We start from the raw sequence: 13971 nt of genomic DNA, 5'->3' as shown, positions 1-13971 counted from the left end.
TAAGTATGGCTGGTGCTAACTCCAGCGAGGGCAGCTCACGGAAACATGCCCTCTGATGGCCCTTCAGTTTGGGGAAAGAGCCACATGGAGAGTGAAGAGAGGCTGAGAGAGCCACCAAAGGCCCAGCCAATCAACACTCTGACACAGCAAGACCATCCACGTTCCAGCCCAGGCCAAGCCCATGGAGGTTCATCAATGGCGGCTGGACCAGGAAGGCCCTTCTGTAACAGTGCAAAGTTCATACGGACAGTAAGAATTGTCCAAGTAGGACATCTCCTTTCTATTGGGTTGAAACATACACGTTTCACACACAACAACAACAGTCTTTTCATAAGACAATCATGGATCACAAATGGCCAGCCACACAATAACAAGACACGCATTTTACTGTATTTTGTAGCATACTAAATACTTTAACATAGCATGCTAGTATCTTAGAATTCTGAGATGTGCGATTTACTTCTATTTTATTGAAGAATGAAGAGGCTCAGGGAAGTGAAATGATTTTGTGTCTGTGAAACGGGAAAACTGAAAGGTGGCTCCTTCCACTGACCATGTACCTCCCAAGAGTCTGCTCTAAGGGTGAGCTCCAAACCAAAGGGGCCCCGTCGGGCAGAGAGCACGCCTGTCAGTAACTTCAGGAAGCAGCAGTGCACGCTGGTAAAAGCTGGGCACATGGTGGTCTTCTTCAGCTTCCTCAGCATTAATACATGCAGTCTACTTCCTTGGTTCCTAATGGGTCCAGGGTGACCACGAAGCAAGGTAAACACACTGTCAATTTGTAAAAGTCGGTACTCGCAGACACTTTCATTGTCCTCACTCTTCAGACAACAGTGTTTTGGTAACTCTAAATTTCTTTTGCAGGACAATTCTGTTAATCACATGTTTTTGGTTTATACAGCAGCTAAGAACAATTTAAAATATACAAAAGACATTATTTATAATTTATAGTTTAGAAAAAGTGTAGTTGAAAAATAAGAAACTCATAAAAACCAAGGTATTAATGATGCCTGTTGTTTAAAAACACTCACTGCATGAAATTCTCTCTCTCTCTCTCTCTCTCTCTCTCTCTCTCTCTCTCTCTCTCTCTCTCTCTCACACACACACACACACACACACACACACACACACAGAAACACATAAAACCTGTCTATTTTGAATAGACTAGCCTTAGAAAAATTAGGATGGTCTTTTTTTGCAGTATGACTACTGTTAGTTCAAACCGAAAGTCTGACTAGTATATAACCATGAACCGTGAATATCTGCTGTTCTACAGATATTTTCACGTGTGGTCAGAGGTTCTGCTGTGGCTTCTATAAAATAGAGTCACTAAAGGAGCCATTTCCAACACTGAGAAAAACGAGTGAGATAAACTAGGTGTCGTTACATCTTTGGCCTGGGCTCCGATCATTTAGAATGATTAAAATGTTAATGTTTTTACACATGTGACTAAAACCCAAGCCACAAACAAGCAAGACTCTCCATCATTGCGGGTGGGTAAACTGACACCGTGTAACTGCACATTAAGACAAATGTAGAATTTAGACAAAGTATCCGGTCTGCTTTCAGATGTAGCCTTTCAAACCTCAGGAAGGTTTTCAGTAGATGTCATGCCTTTTAACTTGAAAAAGATAAGCGCAAATAAGCTCCCAATTGTCTCCCCAATATGTAAACCACATCTTGGGCTGCTGTCTCTGCTGCTCCTTTGAAGTTCTGCTGAAATGTCATGTGTTGTGAAGACTGCTGTGCATAAGCAAGACAATTTGCTCACTTTCAGAATTCTTACCGGTCTCCACTGCTATCTGGTATCCAGCCTCTAGTCTCCGAGATGACCTCTCCAGCCTTTCCGTGTTATCCAGCAGATGTGCCCTCTGAAAGGAAGGGGGAGTCAGGAGATGGCTACAATGCTCTGTTTTGCCTTTTTAAAATATAATGCCTTTGTGTGTCTTAACATCAGGGTGTGGAGAGTGTCTACAATCCATTACAGTTAAATTTTAGCAGACAGATCATCAGAGAAACACAACAACGGACAGATTGCCAATCAAGCAAGCCTGGGCCATCCACTTATTAGGTTTTTGTTGGCTTTTTATTTTTTTTAAGGGGCCCCATGTTGTGAGTGGACACAGCAAATCTTACTCCACATCTTGAGAAATGCATGAAGAGCAGAGCCAACTGGATCTTCCCTGTTTTAACACAGATGAGACACACACACAGTGCCATGATCCTTCTCTGTGTCAGTTTTATAAAATGCAGTCATTTACAACACTCACTTGGTCCTTTGATTTCTGCAGATCATAATTTCTAAACAGGAAGTTTTTATTTTTAAGAGAATGTTTCTTATTTCGGATGTGTGGGAAAATGACACCTAGAACAACAGTGCTACTGAACTAGAATATTAAACAGCACTGTTAGCTCAAAGACAACACAGGACAACCAACAAGGCACAGGGAACACATGGGATTCACACGGAGCTGCACATTGTCTCCAAACTGACGCTGGGTTTAAATGAACTACTAGCACATACTGTTTCAGAGTATGAACTAAAATCAGGATCAATTCCTAGAAGTTGTTATACACAGCTCTTTTATATTACATGTAATGGGCAAATTAGAAAACTTCTTTAATATTCCAAACTTTCCTTTCTACACTGAGACCCTGTAAGTGGTTTTGATCCCACAATAGAGCTACTCAGGTTACCAAAATATATTGGCAGGCTAGCCATGTCTATGGAAGAATGGCATGTGCATCTGGTGTATGCTACAGATGTGGAGATGCTTAGAAATATGTAAATATGGGTGCCTGCATATTTGGAGGTAGGGCTTCTTGTGTATAAATTGGTATCTTTTGCCCTCAAATCACTGTTGGTCAAAGAGAAAGGAAACATGTAACCCCAACTCTACAACTTTGTGTTGTTGACAGATGTCACTTAAAACTGAAGCAGTGCTTCCCGATGATAATAAAAAAAGAGATGCCACGTGCATTATCCGAGTGGCGGCCGAGTGAAATGATCTACCTTGCTCTAATGAGCCCCCATGGATCGTGGAGAAGCAAGCTGTATTGACACGCACACTTAAGCTAACACACCTAGACCAGTGCCTCCAAGCTCTAGCAGCCAGGGATGCTGACAGAATATCTCGCTTCCATCTTCAAAGAAAGGAAGTGATTAGTATGTTATCATTACCATTCAAAACGTGATTTCCTTATTCCCTCCCGGCATAGGTGACACATCTGAGATGCGGCCAGACGTTAGAGGCAGCTAAAGCCACATCAAAGCTTTCCTTGAAAAATTTTTGGGGGGAAGGGTGGGGGAATCATTAAAACAATGCTGTTAGAACCGAGAGAAAGGACCTGATGAGAAGGTCGGGAAGCGGCAAGGGCAGCCTGTAATAATTAATAGAGATGTCTAGTGTACGGGGCAGAAATTAAGAGAAATATTGCCCCTCCTTCTGGAAAATAAATAAAATAAATAAAACGGAGGAGGGAAGTAAAAAAGCTTCTTCTGTGTCAAGAAGGGCAGAATCACTGAAGGTTGCAACTGCGGCAGAAGAGCAGTGCTGCTCTCACGCTTGCTAAGTAAATCCTACTATTACTATAGTTTGCCCAAAATTGTCTTTAATTCTGATTCTCCTTCCACACAGGTTCTGGGAGTGAAGACTGCTCTTCTCTCCTCTGAGTACTGTTTCCTACCTAAACAAAGGATGTCAAACTGGTGATTCTCCAAAAAACAAAACAAAACAAAAACAAACAAACAAACAAACAAAAAACCAATCTGATCTGAGAAAGCGAGAGCAACTCTGAGTTTTAATCCATAGAAAGACAGTGTTGGGCTTGTTTTCATGTTGTATGAAATCCTAAATTCAAAGACAATATTTAGCTTAACAGAGATTTAAAAAAAAAATCATAGACCACACTAAAATTGGATCTTCCTCTCTGCTAATAATACAATGGAAAATAAAATCGTGCTTATACATGTAAGGTTTTCAAATAAGAAACAATTTGGGGATTCTAGAGCTAAATGGGGAATCAGAATGTCACAATGGGCAGCAAACACTGCACACTCCGCACTGAGCAGCGGAGGCCACGCTTCTTCTGGAGTGTTTCATTTTTCTCAGAGAAAATCTGCACCCAAGAGGATGATCAGTTTACGGCAGCTTCCCAGCAGGGCTTCTCTTCACATTTTGAAACTTCTTCACTAAAGTCAAACTAAAATCAAGTTCTCGTCACAGCTGCGCTATTTACATTGTCCCTCAGCAGTGTGCTGCCTGTCCTTTAAATGAAAGGCGATCCACTACAGTGGCGCTCCGCTTTCAACCTGCCCACTCTCCATCCCAAACTCAGGCCCTCACCCTCTTCTCGGCCGGCCCTTTTCAAAGGAGGCGAGGAAGCCGCACTGGAGCTTCAACGGAGCTCAGCTTGTGTGAGGAGCTGTGCAGAGTAGAGAGACAGGGCTGTAGGACTCCAACCGCTCCGCACAGCCACCGCCAGATCAGCGCCCTCTGCGTTACAACCCTGCCTCTAAGCATACCCTGAAAAGAGCATTCCAAGGTTGGACGGGCACACTGAATTTCCAAACACAACAAACACTGTGTCCTCAAATAGCTAGGTTCTTGCCTTTTTAAAAGAGGTGCAAGTAAAATATTGAGGTAACACTCACTGTATGAGGAGGAACAGACCCGAACTGGGAGAAAGGCCCTTCTGAGCCATCTGCATGCAAGCTCAGCTCTATCTCCAAACCCTTAAACATTTGTGTTACACCCTAATCAAAGACACAGACAATACAATGCCTGAAATTATCATTCCACCACCAAATGATCTAATTCTCCTCATAGCAATTCTACCACAGTGCGTGTTTCCTCAGAAACATCGACTGTGGCACTGAAGTTAGTACAACTGCTGACAAAGAAAAATAGGAGAAATGATCAAGCAATAACATATAACACAAGATATGGGGATAGGGTTTTCAGGTTTTTTGCATGAAGAATTCCTCAGATCCTGCAGCACAGCAGAACACTCGGACCAAAATTAACACAGTTACTCTCACACACAGGAGCTTTATCCATCAAATCCCTGCCAATTCATGGACAAGAGCTTTGTGGAGTTTCTTTTCATGCAGTATATGTGTGTGCATGTGTGCGCGTGTGTGCACGTGTGTGCGTTCATATCTACTGTTCATTTCATCAACATCTCAACATTCGAGTTCGTCAGCAAAGAGTAAGGAGCTGTAAACACACAGAACAGACAAACACACCTCCCAGGGAAAGTACTGCTCATGTCACTACTCATTCAGAGAGTAATCGATACTGGAACTAATTATACTCACTTAGTATATGCATATTTCCATGTTGGAAAAGAAAACAAAATATGAGAAGCTATTGCTGTACTCTCTTTCCTCAGCTTATATGTGCTGTTATCAATAACTTTTGTCGAGGTAAAACGTCATTCCTGCAGGAGTGTTGTTCAAACCACTGCTCAGAAGCCTCGGGATCAACCCCTGCAGACACTCGGCAGAACAGCTGTCTACCATAGAGAGCATCCAGGAACGCTGTGGTCAATATGCTCAGCCAAATGCAGAAGGAATTCAAACCGCGGAGTTTTCTGCTGCTTGGTGTCCTTGTGAGGAAACCAAACTCAATGTTACTGACTAAAATGCAATTATCTCTGAAAAAGTGAATCAAAGCATTTTCGGTGTGTTTGGACTTTGTAGAAAACAACAACAGACAGAATCCTTTGGCCACAGTCGATGGTGCTGTGCAGGGACCTGTCAGGGCCACAGAAGACTCTGGAGCAGACTAACTCAGGAAAAGGAGAACTCATCTGGGGGCTGTTTCCTACACAAAGGAAAGTGCTTAACAGTGAAGCAAGCGTTGCTGCTCTAGGGTGTTCTTGTACCAGAGCAAGGGCATTTACAATGTGTGCGCTTCCCCATGGTGATTTATATGGAACTGTGGAATCTAATCTAGCAGGTGGAGGGAGTTTCAGTAAAATAAGTCAGAAATCAGGAGAAAAAAAGTGAAGTCATACTAACCTCGCTGAGAAACCAACACAAATAAAAGAAACATTTAAAGCTCACAGAACAACACAGCTCTCTGCAGTTTTAGGATAAGCCTGCCTTATTCCTCCCTTTTTTGCTTTTTGGCCTTAAAAAGATTAACTGTCTCTCAGTGTCAACAAGGAAGTGTTCCTACAACAACTAGAAACAGTTCTGAGAAGATGGTCGGAGGAGAAGACTTCTGAAGTCATAAAGTCAATAGTTTGTCAAGTGTACATTTCTCTGACAAAAAAGGAGCACGCGGCCCTTCAGATTTAGAAAATAAAACTTACAAGAAACAGCAGAACTAAAGAGGAAAAAAGAAAGTCAAGAAATACTTACCTCCTCACGTAATTTTATCAACTGCACCATGAATGCACACACACAAAAGGAAGATAAAAAGGGAAGAAATGGCAGGAGAGAAAGATCAGTTGTGTGACAGGATACAGAATTAACATTGACAATTCATCTGTTTACATGTTTAGCATTTAAAAATCACAGACACACACATTAAAAGAGCCTAAGCATAGACTACATGCGGAGGGTTTTGAACAAATAAAGATCACTTTCTCACACTGTCACATTAAACAAAGAGAATAGTGTGAAATTCTCTTTTAAAGTACATCTAAGAACCATCATGAAATAAAGGGGAACGACTTCATAGAAGTCTATATTATAAAAAAAAAGAAAACAAGTTTACTTCGCCTCTCTTCTAAGAATGCACCATTAGAGAGCATTTGTATAGACAAGATTCTGGGGTGTTTCTCTACTCAGAGCCTTGACAACTGATTTCTGATTTTACCAACAAATGAAAACGATCGGTAGCTCACACACTCTGGCTCTAGTTAAGTATTTAAAACAACAACAAAAACAACCTACTATTATTTTCTGTCTTAATGCCATCCTTGCACACACTACAATGCTTAAGGCTACACTGGGACAACATTTCAGCTGAGAAGTAACAAAAGCACAGATAAAGAACCTATCATAACAGCTAATGTCAAGAACTGTGCATTTTCTAGAATAATACACTACTCACTCAGTGTGCTTTTCATTTTTTGTTTCTTCATTTTCTACTTATTTTCACCTTACAAACTAGTACTTATCAAAGAAAGGAGTTCTCTTACTGTGTTTGTTCTATGGTCTGCTGACACTAAAATCAAATCCCGATCACTCCTTCGGTTGTTAGTAAGTTTTCCTATGGCAGTATTTTAATCCTCACCTTTTTCTATTTCTATAACTGGAACAGATACAGCAAGCTCCTAGGCACCAAGAATCTATGAAATCATAAATCTGCCCCAATCATTCTAAACCACAAACTTCACTGCATTGTTAAAATGACCACCACGGCTTTACAGTGCTCAGAAAAGAAGCCTGTGCCACCAGACCATAAACCACATTCTAGGTTGGAAATTTGGATCCTCAGCCATTCAGGACAACAACTGATAATTTTTAAACATCCGAGTGCTGCAACATCTGTTATAGCACTTGACATGCAGGCCAATAAATTAATTGGTTTGGACAAAAGTGTTATGAATGGTTCACCACAATTCTCTCTAAAAGTATCGTGTTTACCACAGCCCGGACTCTCAACAAACACCTAACGTCTCGGTCTCAAACCTAAGGTGGGCGAGTGTGCATTTCAGCTTGCTCTGTTATTTCATTTGTTATAGGAAAGTACTTCAAACATAAACGGAAATTCAAATTGTCATAAAACCTTTAAAGAAAGGGTTTAGAAGTTATTGTGTAGCAACTAGTCTGCACTTAACAAAAGTTTAAATGTCAAATGTTCAAAGCAGTCACAAAGTTATTGGTTCTAAATATACCCGTTCCCTTCCCCACAACGACCCAGCGTAGCGTCTCATCTTTTCACGTGGAAAGTGACAAATTTGTTCTTGAGATGAAGTTAAAATTTAAACCAATATACCTAGCCCACCACAGCATGCCCTGTGAACAGCATGGCAGAAAAACGTGAGCAGTAAATCTCCGAGAGACGATGGGGGATTGATTGCAAAGTTCTTTTCTTTCTGGGCGCCATTCTTCAGTTGACTATGGTACTTAAAGGGCCAAAGTTTAAAACTACTTGTCAGCAGCAGAGTCCTCTGGGGCATGCCACCCTGCCGTAAGCAAGAGTGTTTAAAAATGCTACCCATTTGCTTTTTCAATGGCTTCCAAACAAAACAACGTTCTATCTTGTTTGCGCTGCATGGCTGCATTCAGGCTCCACGCCGGATCTGTAGCTAGGCTAGGTAACGGGAGGTTTCTAATCTTCATCTTCTTTCTTCCCTTAACTTTCTTTCTCTCTCTCTCTCTCTCTCTCTCTCTCTCTCTCTCTCTCTCTCTCTCTCTCTCTCTCTCTCTCTCTCTCTCTTTTGGCTGGGGGTTGGGGTGGTGGTTGGCCAAAGAGTTAAGAATTGAAGCAAACAAAGATGGTGGCTTTTTAAAAATTAACAATGCTTAGACTCTACTAAAAGTAGCGATTTGAACGTCTTATCCAGTTGCTAGCTCCATCGTAGGCGCCATGGAAGTGTGCAAAACCATCATGTTGGCTTACGATAATCCACATCTTTTTTGAAACAAAGATTTCTCCCCACAACCCCACCCGGAATGCAGAATTTGATACAAGAGGTAATCTGTTCCTTTGTGGGCTGAAAAAAAAAATCTGGTTTACGCTGGTTTGAACCAGTGGAATCTCTTGTGGTTAAGCCTTCTGCTGTGACTAAAATCAAAACTGCACTGTGCAGCATGGGAGGGTGGGTGTGCGTGAGCGCCTCTCTGTGTATGTGTGTGAGGCGCATCACGTGACTCCCAGAACTCCCCAATTTTTTTTAAAGCTGATAACGCCACTGCCGTCTCTGTCCGCACACAGATAACGAATAAATGCTGAACTCTATTAAACGCCCTTTACACATTATCGTGGGTCGAACACACAATTTTCTGAACTTATGATGACAGTCTATTTATTTTGCTAGAAACCCCCAGCACGAACGAGCAGATTTGTGCCTGGTAATGATCTGCTCTGCCGGGGCTGTATGGAATGATACCGACCTCCTTCAGATCTTGCGGAATTAAATTGACCGACTTCACCCCCTGGTCTGTAGCTGAAGTTTGACACACTTTACGCACAGCGAGCCTAAATCGGAACTTAAGAGAACCTTGCATTAAGAAATTAAGCAATCATTATCTGTTAAACATTGCTTTTCCACAAAAACTTCCTCATGGTGGAGACCATTCTACCTTTCCTATGTTTTCTAATCTTCTATGTAGGATTTTCTCAAAGTCACTGGACCAATATAATTTTGCATATGGCAATCGAGATTCTATTAGTACCTAAAACAAGAACTTCGAATATTTTATTTGCCCCCATTGCCAAACTCTACTCTGAAAGCCTGTAGGGTTTTATTCTATAATCTATTTTTTTCTTTTTTGTCTATTTTGAGAATGGTTCTCGTGAAAGGAAATCAACTTAAGAACTATTAAGCTTTCCACTCTAACTAAACACTGCATCACTGCCTCCAACAGCTCAACGGTAAAGGAAGCTAAGCAGCACTGGCACACTGCAGGACGCTTGTCCCCCGGAAGCTGGGGACCAGGTCCTCAGCACTTGCAAGTGCAAAGGAGGGTCTGTCCCACCACCCCCTTTTCTTTCTTTCTTTTTCTTTCTTTCCTCCTTTCTCTCTTTCCTTCTTTCTTTCTTTCTTTCTTTCTTTGCTTGTTTCTGGTAATTCTAGGATGAGGTATATTTTATTAAGTAAAATAAATATGAATCCAAAAATATATACAGAGAAGCTGATCTGGAATGCGATTAGATGTATACTGTACTGAAGACATTAAACACACACTTGAGTGATCCTTTACTGTAGGAAGAGTGTGCCTCTGATCATGAAAGAACTGTAAATATACCCCAAAGAAAATCGCTCCCTTTACAGCAGCTACATGCATCAGCACCCGGTTGTAGCTGTCTAGGAGAACTCACCGGAAACACCAGCGAGAGAACGCTAACTGCTACTGTACTCTCAGGTGTCCACACCTTCACCAGGAAGCCGCTGTATGGAGGAGGTACACAGGGCGTGGACATGAAGTCAGCACTCCATACGTTTGCACTTGTAGTTACGACCGCTGACTGTTCAGTTTGCCTTTCCCCTTACAGTCATGCTGTATATTTAACTGACAGATGCGTGCTAATTTAAGTTAAGTGACTATGACTAATCTCACTCACAGCCCAGCTCCATGTGTATGTTAAAAGGCTGTCATAACTATATGACAGGAAGGCCTGGAAGCCAGCAGGTGAAGAATCAGCAGGAGCATAAACTTCTTTCTGGGTGTAGAGGTTTCCTCATATGAATTGCGGGCAGTCCACTCAGAACACCTACTTTCCAGCCTGCATAAAACTGTATGTGAAGAGCACGTTTAGAACCCTCTCTGTAAAGAGAGGCCCTCACCTTGACTGCTGAGTCAGAGACTCAGAACTGAAGAGACTCTGACACTGAAGGGAATAAAGGTATTCTCACATTGGAAGCCACGGGTTAAGAGTTTGCTCTGGGAAGAGACATTTAAATCCCTACATTATGACAAAGGACTTCAGCACAGAATTTAATGACTTCATCGTGGTATGGAAATTCTGCTCTGCATGGTAACAAATTATCCAAAAAGCTTAGCATGGTCTCTTTGAACTTTCACACCTCATTCCAATTTTAGACTGAAAAGTTCACGAGTCATAATCTACCGTTTGCATATTCTCATGACTGTAATTTGCCGTGCTGTATTTATTGAAGTGACAGGTCCTTACAGCTAACTTCAGGTTCCCCAAGCACTTTCAGAATTTGTAAGTTTGATTCATATAAGTCCAGGGGAAGTCTCTGCATAATCACTTTAAAGTGACAGAAATATAATTTGAAAAATTCAGGAAGCATAAGCTCAAATCTATTTTTATGGAATATTTTTCTTTAGGCATAAAAATCATACTTCTATGTATGTAAAGCTAATATTTTGGGTATATAAAATGTCCATTAAGAGAAGTGAACAAGATTTAGAAAGGATCTGTCAGAGAACTACATCATTACAATAAGGAAGCCTGGGTAAGACAGGAACACCTTCTTCCTACCCTCCTCCATTAGGCAGCAGACTCGGATGAGGGGAGTCTACAGTTTTCAAAGAACTGACGTGAGGGCTGTATGGACACTTTTGTTGTTGTTGTTGTTGTTGTTAGTTTCTTTGTGTTTTGCAAAAATAAGAAAAAGCATTTTGGTTTTACAGTAATTAGAAAAGAAAATTGTGATTCATTCTTCATCCAAAAGGCATGAGCAATTCAAATCCGACTTTAAAAAGGCAGAGAACACTTTCCTCCCACTCTGACTGTTTAATCCACTATGAGTAAAGCTCTCCCCTAGTTACCGGTTACCTTTGCTCTGCCCCACCCCCTGCAGCTGTTCTCAGGACTCCAACAGAAATTTGAATCTACAAGTCAAATCTGAGCCACTTCTGAGCTCAGGCTGATGCCGTCCAAGGAGCGAAAGAGGTGAACAAGGCACAGGGCCCGCTTGGTGACTCTTCTCCCAGATTTGGACAGCAGGACGGCTGGGTGCCTCAGTCACACCAGCTTCTTCCCAGTTACAATGCTCGCTCACATTCAGGTAGTTGGAATTTAGTGCAGTGAATAGAAACTCTTTGAAATGGGAAGTCCACCCTGCAAGTGTTAGCGTGTTAGATGGATGTACTACGTTTCCCTGTCTAATCACAACTTTGTTTACTTGGTGGGTGGTTCATGTCGGCAGAAAAGCAAACCTTGGAAGACTTGTCTTCGTAAATACATTCTCTTCTTGCATATGACGCTCTCTGTCACCCATCAGTCCCCAGGGTTGCGTAAGACTTTTTAAATTTGGCTCCACACCAAGGGTCTTAAAACACTGTCTTTAAAAGTTGTATGTGTCAAACCTAGGTGACATAATGATGTGTGCAGCATTAACTCAAAGACAGTGGTAGGATGCTAATTAGACTCATGGCACAACTGTGTCGTCCAATGAGGAGTGACATACCAGTCATAAAAACCTTTAAGAAGAAATTGTATGTATCGAATCTCTCTTTCTGTATGCAGATCTTAAGGTGAAGCAGGACTGACCCCACCGCTATTGTTACGGTCATCTGCCAGAAGCAGGGCGGCCCTCGGCCTGGGTATCCACACATGCCCCACACTGGGGCTAGCATTTGCATTGGGGTGAATGTATTTTTAAGAAGCGACACAATAGGAGTTGGCGCTGTGCTGCTGGATTTTGAAAGCTCACTTCCATTTGTTTTGCTGTGAGTGTTGGTTTAATTATGCAGCGTTCGTATCAGAGCTGCATTATGTGCGTTCTCATTCCTCTTACATGTGTCTGAGGTGAAGACCTTGGCTTTGTCTGCAAACAGTGTGTTTCAAGTTATTTCTTAAGTACTAAATAATAAAGAAAAGAGAAGAAAAGAGTTTTTTAAAAGATAGCAGACAGTGATCACAAGGTAAAGGGTTAAATGTAAGATCTCCGAGAAACATTTTGAAGTTGATTAAGACTCCAGCTTTGCATTAAACAGTATCGCTTCCACATGAGTTGCTGCTAATACTGTTAGGGAGCAGCTTGAGAGCCCAGTGTGCCTGTGACCTCCTCCACCCTCCAGCCACCCACCGGGCCTTCCTTATTAGCATTCTACCTGGTTCTCTGAGGAATTCCCAGCATCCCCTAGGAGCTCATTCCGTACTTCGTCACTGTAGGCGATCCGTGACCTTTTCTATAAAACAAAACAAAAAAAGAAAGAAGCAAGATGAGCGTTAGAGAGCAAACGCTTGCATCCAAGCATTACGGTATCAAGGAGGACCATCTCAAACCCTCGGGAGCCCCCTAATGGAAACCTACCAGCAGAGATGTGCAAACCTCACTCAAATTCCAGGATGCAGGAGCTTAGTGGAAATGAGAAGTTTGGTTTTTGTTTTCAAAAAAAAAATATCAATAATGAAAGAAATGTCTGCTTTGTGTTCAAGTTCTATTACTTTTCATAAGTAGATTAGAATTAATTTATTCTTATGCATATTGTTTGAATAAAACCATTAACCTGGAGAAATACATAGCTGTGTTTTTGAACTCACAGATTCTAATTAGAGGGAGAGTGTTTGCAAGTCTTCAGCATGAAAGGCACTGTATAGTTTGCAGCTCTAAAAACGTCTACGTCTGGGCTACTATTCAGATGGCCACTCTGCACTGGGACGCCTGGACAAGCACATCTATATTTCATTACTGTCCAGGAAGAGAAGGGACTGTGGAGCTGCACCCCAGCTAGCAGTAATTCAAATGTCTCCCACTCCTCTATAAATAATGGCCTAAGGAAAAGTAACGTGGGTGAGGGAAGGGGGAGCAAAGGGGAGAAGGGGAAAAGGCAGTCAGACAGACACTGGTAAAGGAAGCAAATTTTCCAATTCCAGTAACTAAAGGCAGTGGGCTACGAGTCAACATCTGACAATGGAATTGTAGTTTTCGAGGACCCTACCTTCACCTGTACAGCCAGAGGGACGTGGCTGTACAACTCATGAATTATCTAAATACACACATTTTGGGAAGCTGGGAGGCTCTGAGAATTAGTTGTGAAACTTGAGTCTGGCTATTGGTCCCTACTGCAGCTCCACTGTTTCAGGCTGCCCTGTCTGCTTCTCAGTTAGAGAGGAGGCGGGAAGCCTGCATCCCCTCCTGGGCCTCTGCAATCTATCTAGGACTTACAAGTTCTTACTCAGCCGTCTGTGGTCTGGAAAGGTACGACGGTTTCAAAGGGCCACCTGCAACCCACGCACACGCAGGAAGCAATGGTGAGATGTGCAGTAGATTTTTACAGTCGTCACTGAGTGACGCTGCTTGGTCTTCCTTGGCTCACTATACCTTAAAATCATTATTTAGAAGAACCACAGACAGAACAACCACTGAGTT

At 42.0% G+C, this 13971-nt stretch overlaps 1 protein-coding gene across 23 annotated transcripts in view; it reads right to left on the bottom strand.

Annotated features, from left to right (window-relative positions):
• The window catches only part of Vti1a (vesicle transport through interaction with t-SNAREs 1A), a 307420-nt gene that overhangs the window by 231128 nt on the left and 62321 nt on the right, over positions 1-13971 (bottom strand). For 6 of the 23 annotated variants that reach the window (XM_087587745.1, XM_087587715.1, XM_087587689.1 and 3 more), the window contains exons 4-6: positions 12710-12787; positions 6371-6391; positions 1787-1871 (exon numbers count right to left, since the gene is read on the bottom strand). In XM_087587745.1, the coding sequence (XP_087443871.1) occupies positions 1787-1871; positions 6371-6391; positions 12710-12787 (184 nt within the window). Of the gene's footprint in view, positions 1-450; positions 733-1771; positions 1872-6370; positions 6392-12709; positions 12788-13971 lie in introns of those variants that run through there. The other 17 variants (XM_087587764.1, XM_087587723.1, XM_087587768.1 and 14 more) reach the window with 6 other exon arrangements.

Source organism: Rattus norvegicus, chromosome 1 (genome assembly GCF_021556685.1).
Source record: "Rattus norvegicus strain SHRSP/BbbUtx chromosome 1, alternate assembly SHRSP_T2T, whole genome shotgun sequence".
Taxonomy (NCBI): Eukaryota; Metazoa; Chordata; class Mammalia; order Rodentia; family Muridae; genus Rattus; species Rattus norvegicus.
The sequence above is the reverse complement of the archived record's forward strand: the minus strand, read 5'-3'. Positions and strand labels throughout refer to the sequence as shown.